This window comes from Leptonychotes weddellii, chromosome 2, assembly GCF_054177405.1.
Source record: "Leptonychotes weddellii isolate Sample4059 chromosome 2, ASM5417740v2, whole genome shotgun sequence".
Classification (NCBI taxonomy): Eukaryota; Metazoa; Chordata; class Mammalia; order Carnivora; family Phocidae; genus Leptonychotes; species Leptonychotes weddellii.
This window is the reverse complement of record NC_138370.1, coordinates 118,375,549-118,384,528: the sequence shown is the minus strand read 5'-3', so window position 1 is coordinate 118,384,528 and position 8,980 is coordinate 118,375,549. Positions and strand designations below refer to the sequence as shown.

General features: G+C 40.2%; 1 protein-coding gene across 7 annotated transcripts in view; it reads left to right on the top strand.

Moving 5' to 3' along the window:
- Positions 1–8,980, top strand: part of ENOPH1 (enolase-phosphatase 1) — a 37,152-nt gene that overhangs the window by 3,899 nt on the left and 24,273 nt on the right. For 2 of the 7 annotated variants that reach the window (XM_081812249.1, XM_081812251.1), the window contains exon 2: positions 7,675–7,742. The exons of 4 other annotated variants lie outside the window; for them this stretch is intronic. In XM_081812249.1, the coding sequence (XP_081668375.1) occupies positions 7,675–7,742 (68 nt within the window). Of the gene's footprint in view, positions 1–7,639; positions 7,743–8,980 lie in introns of all 7 variants that reach the window. One more of the 7 variants, XM_081812250.1, reaches the window with a different exon arrangement.

The following is an 8,980-nucleotide window of genomic DNA, read 5'->3' as shown; positions in this document are numbered from 1 at the left end:
ATTGAGTTCTAGTTTCAAAGCATTGTGGTCTGAAAATAGGCAGGGAATGATCCCAATCTTTTGGTACCAGTTGAGACCTGATTTGTGACCTAGGATGTGATCTATTCTGGAGAATGTTCTATGGGCACTAGAGAAGAATGTGTATTCTGTTGCTTTGGGATGGAATGTTCTGAACATATCTGTGAAGTCCATTTGGTCCAGTGTGTCATTTAAAGTCTTTATTTCCTTGCTGATCTTTTGCTTAGACGATCTGTCCATTTCAGTGAGGGGGGTGTTAAAGTCCCCTACTATTATTGTATTGTTGTCGATGTGTTTCTTTTTGTTATTAATTGGATTATATAGTTGGCTCCTCCCACGTTAGGGGCATAGATATTTACAATTGTTAGATCTTCTTGTTGGATAGACCCTCTAAGTAGGATATAGTGTCCTTCCTCATCTCTTATTACAATCTTTGGTTTAAAATCTAATTTGTCTGATATAAGGATTGCCACCCCAGCTTTTTTTTTGGTGTCCATTAGCATGGTAAATGGTTTTCCACCCCTTCACTTCAATCTGGGGGTGTCTTTGGGTCTAAAATGAGTCTCTTGCAGGCAGCATATCAATGGGTCTTGTTTTTTTAATCCAGTCTGATACCCTGTGTCTTTTGATTGGGGCATTTAGCCCATTTACATTCGGGATAACTATTGAAAGATATGAATTTAGTGCCATTGTATTGCCTGTAAGGTCACTGTTATTGTATATTGTCTGTGTTCCTTTCTGGTCTGTGTTGCTTTTAGGCTCTCTCTTTGCTTAGAGGACCCCTTTCAATATTTCTTGTAGGGCTGGTTTTGTGTCTGCAAATTCCTTTAGTTTTTGTTTGTCCTGGAAGCTTTTTATCTCTCCTATTTTCAGTGACAGCCTAGCTGGATATAGTATTCTTGGTTGCATATTTTTCTCATTTAGTGCTCTGACTATATCATGCCAGTCCTTTCTGGCCGGCCAGGTCTCTGTGGATAGGTCTGTTTCTAGTCTAATGTTTCTACCGTTGTAGGTTACAGATCTCTTGTCCCGAGCTGCTTTCAGGATTTTCTCTTTGTCTCTGAGACTCGTGGGTTTTACTATTAGATGTCGGGGTGTTGACCTATTTTTAGTGATTTTGAGGGGGTTCTCTGAGCCTCCTGGATTTTGATGCCTGTTTCCTTCCCCAAATTAGGGAAGTTCTCTGCTATAATTTGCTCCAATATACCTTCTGCCCTTCTCTCTCTTTCTTCTTCTGGGATCCCAATTATTCTAATATTGTTTCATCTTATGGTATCACTTATCTCTCAAAATTCTGCCCTCGTGATCCAGTAGTTGTTTATCTCTTTTTTTCAGCTTCTTTATTCTCCATCATTTGGTCTTCTATATCGCAAATTCTCTCTTCTGCCACATTTATCCTAGCAGTTAGAGCCTCCATTTTTGAGTGCACCTCATTAATAGCTTTTTTGATTTTGACTTGGTTAGATTTTAGTTCTTTTATTTCTCCAGAAAGGGTTTCTCTAGTATCTTTCATGCTTTTTTCAAGCCCAGCTAGTATCTTTATGATTGTCATTCTAAACTCTGGTTCGGACATCTTACTAATGTCCGTATTGATTAAGTCCCTGGCAGTCAGTACTGCCTCTTGTTCTTTTTTTTTGAGGTGATTTTTTCCGTATTGTCATTTTGCCCAGAGGAGAATAAGTGAATGAGAGAACAAAATGCTAACAGGGTAACCCCAGAAAAATATACACTAAACAAATCAGAAGAGACCTGAGACCGGGGGGAAAGAAAGGGAAAGAAAGAAAAAAGAAAAAAAGAAAAAGATAAAAAAAATATGATCAAATATGATCAGGCTGGTGAATAGATCAGTGCCACACATTAAATTTTGGGCTTATTTTGGTCTGTTAGAAGAAACTGCCTCCCAAAATTTTAAAGAAAGAAAAATTTATATATGTTCAAAAATAAGGGTAAATACGATGAAGGGATGAAATATGATTGTAAAGATGAAAATTATAAAAGAGTTTATAAAAGGAATTGATAATATAAGAAGTTGGTTGAAGAAAGAAAGAAGAGAAATTAGAAAAAAAAAAAAGGAGAGAATGTGATCAGGCAGGAGACTAGAACAAAGCCATACACTAGAGACTTAGGGTATATTTTGGTCTGTTAGAAGCAACTGTATCCCAAAATTTTAAAGACAGAACAACTTATATATACATACCAAAAATAAGGGTTAAGTACTATGAAGGGTTAGCATATGACTCTAAAAATGAAAAACAAAAAAGATTTTTAAAAAAGGGATTGATAAGATATTGGTTGAAAACGGGAAAAAGAAAAATTCAAAAAAAAATAGAAAAAGAAAAAATAAAGATAATTAAAAAAATTAACTTTGAAAGACTAAAGAATCAGGGGAAAAAACCATGAATTCTATGTGCAGTATTCCCCTAGCACTGGAGTTCTGCTGTTCTCATTGATCCGTAAACTTGGTCTTGGCTGGCTGTTCTTGCTGATCTTCTGGGGGAGGGGCCTGTTGCCGTAGTTCCCAAATGTCTTTGCCGGAGGCGGAATTGCCCCGCCCTTGCCCGGTCCAGGCTAAGTAATCTGCTTGGTTTGCTCTCCTGAGCTTTTTTTCCCTGCAAGCTGTCCGTACAGCTTTGGAGGACGAGAGTGAAAATGGCGGCCTCCCAATCTCCGCCCCGGAGGAGCCGAGAACTCGGGGCCCCACTCCTCAGTGTGCCTCCAGAGAAAAGCAGTCAGTCACTCCCGTCTCCCTGGTCTCCGGCCACACTCCGTGCTCACCCAGCCTGTGACCAAGCATTTCTATCTCTGGCACACGACCCCCTGTGGAGTCTCCAAACCCAGCAGATCCCTGCGGTGCGCTCCCGCGCCACTCCTCCCGGGGGAGGAAAGGGAGTCTCCCCGGATCTGCCACTTGTTGGGTCCCTCCTGGAGAAGCAGTGGCCGGACTGTGCCACCGATCACGGTTTATGGCAACCCCGAGCTGAGAGCCCGCGCCTCGGCTCAGTCTCTGCAGCCGGCTTCCCCGCTCTGATACCTGGGAGCTCTGCCGCACTCAGGCACCCCCGGTCTTTCTGTGACCCCGAGGGTCCTGAGACCACATTGTCCCATGATGGTTCCACCCCCCGCTTAGCCACTGGAGCGACGTCCCTCAGCGGAGCGGACTTCTAAACTTTCTGATTTTGTGCTCCGCGGCTCTATCACTTGCCAGAAGCAGCTGACAGAGGCCCCCTCCCCCCGCCATCTATCCTCCCGAATATCGCCTCGGATTCACTTCTCCGCACGTCCTACCTTCCAGACAGTGGTCGCTTTTCTGTTCAGAGAGTTGCTACTATTCTTTTCTTCAATCTCCTGTTGAGTTTGTAGGTGTTTAGAATGGTTTGATCCCTATCTAGCTGAATTCCTGGGACCAGACGAAATTTAGGTCTCCTACTCCTCCGCCATCTTGCTCCTCAAGATTCGGTTTTGTTTATTTTTTAAAATTTATTTTTTTTAATTTAAATTCAAGTTAGGGTATTACTAGTTTCAGGGTAGAGTTTAGTGATTCATCAGTTGCATATAACACCCAGTGTTCATTTCAGGGGTTTTGTTTAAAGGATGGTTTCTTGTGCTTTGTCCTGTAATCTATTTTTATTTTATTCACATTAATTATTAATCTGTTATAATCTAATAAGCTATTATTAATTTGTTACAGATTAGTTTTTCAAAACTGATGTTTCCACAAGTATATTCAGAAGAACGTTAAGTCTATGTGGATATTTATAGTAATTTTGCAAAAAAGGATTCCATTATTAAGTGCACTTTTGGGAGATGTTAGGATATACATATTCAACTGGTTTCTTTATTGCACAACTTCTCAGAGCCTTTATATCATACACATACATGCACACATATGCTTAATGAGTCTTCAAGAGAGTGACATTTCACAAATTTACTTGAACAAAAAACTTTTAGCAGAGTATGTCAAGGATTAATCTTTTTTAAAAAACACCTTTAAAGAGATACTAAATCATATCCTTCTTGAATCTCTGAACATGGAGGTGGGAATTGGGAGATGTTTGTTCTACTTTGGACCTTATAAGTCACATCAGGTGTGTGGAACATAATAGCCCTACTTCCTGTGGAAACAAGCATCGAGTACTATATATATATGTGACTTGTATACTTGACTCATTCTCAAACTCTGAGGTGTGTGTGCATTGTCCACGTTTTACTCATAGGAAACTAAGATTCTTAAAAATTGAACAGTATGACTGGAATTTGAACCCAAATTGCCTGCCTCAAAAGCTCTTACTCTTTACATTATTACACTTGACCTCTAAAGTGGAAACCACAGTGCTTGTTCTCTGTCTTTGCTTGGCTTCTGTATATGTTAAATGACCCAGTTGATATGAGAAAACTTGAATCAACCTAAAGTACCTTAAAAGGATATGGTAACAAATTTCAGTTTATATATATATATATTTTTTAAAGATTTTATTTATTTATTTGACAGAGAGAGACACAGCGAGAGAGGGAACACAACCAGGGGAGCGGGAGAGGGAGAAGCAGGCCTCCCGTGGAGCCGGGAGCCCAGTGTGGGGCTCGGTCCCAGGACCCTGGGATCATGACCTGAGCTGAAGCCAGGCGCTTAACCGACTGAGCCACCCAGGCGCTCCCAAATTTCAGTTTATACTACCTCTTGGTGATAGGTTTAGTAGTGAAGCCTTGAGCCACAGTAACTATAGTTGAGTCTTTATTTGGAGATTTGGTTCTATAGTCAGTGTATACTGTGAAAATTGAATATGTCAGAAATTGCCCTAGAAAGACTCTTAGGAAGTATTCCTCTTTGGAGACTGATTTCCATTTTTCAGTAAGCCATGCATTAATTTTTCCTTTAGGTTGGAAACATATCCCTGCTTCTTCCCTGGGACATCAGAGGAAGTAGTTGGTTTGGGATTTGGTGATATAAATGAAAAAATACGTTGTGTCAAACATTAGCCTCATACTGTGCCACTCACACTGTAAGAGACACTGGGGAACTTAAACTATTCCACTGGGGAACAGAACACCCCATTGAGTGCAATAACACAGATTGCCAGCACTGACTATGGTTATTTTTTCCTTTCCTCCTTTTTTTTTGGTCTGAGCACTTACAGTTAAATGTGTATATGATGCCCCTTAACTATATAACACGAACAGTCTGGGATATCTCATGGGATCCCCTAGAACCCTCTCAGTCTGGGAAGTGGTCTCTGGACAGCTTGCTGCTCTTTTGCGACGTGCCTCAGCCCTTCTGTGTCAGACAACAATAAAAAACAATGGTTTTATTTACCAGCTGTTATATCTTATTTTCTCTGAGTCATAGAATTGTCAAATTTCTGGAACAGGAGGGGCTCCTAGCTAGGATCATGCAGTGAATGTTGCAACCAGCTAATTAATTTCTCATGAATTGATGCCTGGAGGGAGGTCCTATATGAGGTCATCCCAACTTGTTGGGAGCACAGCAGCTCTTGAGCCCCGCTTTCCTTAGATGTTCCCTGTGCATCTGAATCCTCAGCCTCCAGCCCTGCCCCTCACTGCAGGACATATGCCTCTGGAGTTGGTTTTCTTTTCACGTGCTAATTCTGATCCTTTTACAGTGCTGATCTCCCAGCACTTTTTGGTCATGTACACCATCAACAGAATTGGAGCAGGCAATAGAATTTATAAATTGTGGGGGCGCCAAATGTAAATATGTTTGCCTCAATGTGGTTAAGTCAGTTGAGTGTCTGACTCCTGATTTCGGCTCGGGTCATGATCTCAGAGTCATGGGATCAAGCCCCACATCAGGCTCTGAGCTCAGCAGGGAGTCGGTTGGGATTCTCTCCCTCTGCCCCTCTTCTCTCTCTCACTCTCTCTCTCTCTCTCTCGTAAATAAATATTTTTTAAAAAGAATTTATAGGGCGCCTGGGTGACTTAGTCGTTAAGTATCTGCCTTCGACTCAGGTCATGATCCCGGGGTCCTGGGATTGAGCCCACATGGGGCTCCCTGCTCAGCAGGAAGTCTGCTTCTCCCTCTCCCACTCCCTCTGCTTGTGTTCCTGCTCTCGCTATCTCTCTGTCAAATAAATAAAATCTTAAAAAGAATTTATAAATTGTGTATACATACTATTATTATTATGTTACATTGAAATTTGAAGATGAGATTAGAATAATAAATGTGAACAAACGTTATACTCTCTTCCCTTACCCCATTGAATCATCTTGCATGCCCCATGGAGCCACCACTTGAATTTTGCCCGTGGTGTTGTAATATTCATTTTCTAACTTTGTACCTTGTATTATTCCGGTGTGTTTAGTCTGTTAGCCTATGAAATAACACCGTCACCGGTTATCCTGTCAGGAACCTTCAACTATTGTTTCTGGGTTTGGAGAAAATTATCCTCTTTTTTCTGAAAATACTCTTTAATTTGGTGGCTTTCCTGTTGTTATGTGTTGACATGTGCATGTAACATGTACATGCAACAACAGTTGAGGTGGTTCTGTTCTACAGGGTCACTGAGAACCCCATATTAGCAAGAAATGACTCATTGCCCCTAAAGAAAATACAGGGCTTGGTTCCTGTGAGCCTCTGGTCACAACATTTCTGTGAACTGATCAATATGTAACCTTGTCTTATGTGTGTTTCTGTTTCCCTTATTTAATATATATTGTTGATTGATTAACATTGAGCTCACAGCCAGTGGTACTATAACTCTGCTTTATCGAAGCCTATCTAAACACATGTATTTTCTCCCTAAGGCCCAGCACAGTTTCTTGTGCTCAGGACCACCAGGCAGCACTTCAGCATTTTGCTTGGGGGCCATTTTGAAGTGCAAAATCATCAACAGAAGGCACAAAATGCAAAAAATATGGCACTACATAGACTCTGAAAAGGATGTTTGTTTAAACTACAAGAGGTGAAATAAGGCATATTGTCACTTTGTGCTGGGAATGTGTACAATGAAGTGTTTACAGATTTTTGCCACATGCACATTGTACTTATTTCTGAATGATGAGCAAAGTGCAGCAAGTATTTTGGGGTTACAAATAAATTTTAGTGAGTAGGAGAATTTGCAAGTATGGAATCCACCAATAATGAGGACTGACAGTATAGAGTAGTAGTTACATGTATGGGCTTGGACGCTATACAGGTCTGGATTAGCATCCTGGCTCCTCTCTATGTGTTTTATGGCAAGTTAATGTCTCTGAGGGTAGGTACATATTTCCTCAGCTGTATTATGGGGATATCTACCTCATAAGGCTATTATGGACATTTAATGGGTGCTTAGCCCTTAAAAAAAAAACTTTGTAAAATGAATGAATATGTTTACGTCAATATTTCATCTACCATCCCAATAAATCTTGTTAGGGAATAGTGGGCAGGGGACATGTTTTTCATCTATGCCTTAGGAAAACTTTGTGCTTGAGAATAAAATCTTGGTAATAATTAAGAAGATCCCGTTCACTGAAAATATGAATCTGATTGGGATTTTTGCCCATAAAATATTTTAAGTGGGGGCATGGTGGGTCCCCTAGCCAAAGGCTCTTTATAGCTGTGCTTCTCAGACTTGAGTGTATATACAAATCATTTAGGGATCTTGCTAAAATGTAGTTTCTGATTCAGAAGATCTGGAATGGGACTTGATGAACTTTTCACAGGTGCCCAGATGCTGCTGCCTTGCTGCTCCCCATACCACACTTCAAGTATTGAGGCTTCATACACATTTGTAAGTCATACCTATATGTAGGCCTGTTAGCCCTGCTTTTTTCTAACGGCTCATTTCATATGATAAAGTAGACCAAGCAAGAGAGTATAGATGAATTAGAGGAGGTCTCCATCAACGTTAACAGAACCACGACCTCTCAGAGGTTAAGTTAGTTGGTTATGGAGAGAACAAGGTAATGCAGTAAGCCTGGTAGACAACAAAGCATTATACGAGTGGCCACTTCCCAGCTTTAGCAAATCATCTTCCAGAACTGAAGTGTAAAGAAAGCAGAAGCACTCTTCGTTCTTCAGGGACAAAAAGAATGTTAGCAAGGAGTTATGTGTACTTACAGGACCAACTAGATAGTACACTTGAATGTTTATTTAATTGAATGTGTATGTACGATAGGGACCTGCGTAATAAGCTTTTGGGATAGTATCCTGGCAGATGGGCAGGTAAATAGTGCTTTGCTAAACCTGTTGTATTAGTTTCCCATGGTTGCTGTAACAAAATTACCACAGACTTAGTGGTTTAAGACAATACAGACTTACCGTGTTACACTTCTGGAGGGTCAACTCTGAAATGGATCTCTCTGAGTTAAAATCAAGGTGTTGGGGGGGTTGTGTCCCTTCTGAAAATTTTAGAAAATTCTAGAAAAATTTCCCTGCCTTTCCCACTTCTAGAGGCTGCCCACATTTCCTGGTTCATGGGCCTTTCCTCTGTCTTCAGAGCCAGGCAGCACAGCATCTTCAGGCCAGTCTCTCACTCTCTGAGTCTCCTACTTCTCTTTACCTTTAAGGATCCTTGTAATTATATCAGGCCCAACCACATCATCCAAGGATAATCTTCCCATCTTGATTCTTAATTTAATCATGCCCACAGTACTTTTGCCATATAAAGTAACATTCACAGGCTTTGGGATTTAGGATATGGCTATCTGAGAGTGGGGGAATTTTCCCTTCTACCATGTTTAATTAGCATAAACATTTCTAATAGATGCCTTTATAGGTTCTAGGCTACATAGGAATTAGAATTTATAATGGTTCCACTTTTGTTTTGAAATTTGTCAGTAATGGTGTTGGATGCAATCTATAATATTTTTTTAAGACTTATAATATTTTCTTTAAGATTTGACAGATTTTTAAATATATTATTAATTTATATAAGTATATAAATTCTATATATATTATGTAAATATAAATATATATTATATATATTTTTATATATATCTGCTTATATACTTTTCCTGGGGTTTGTTT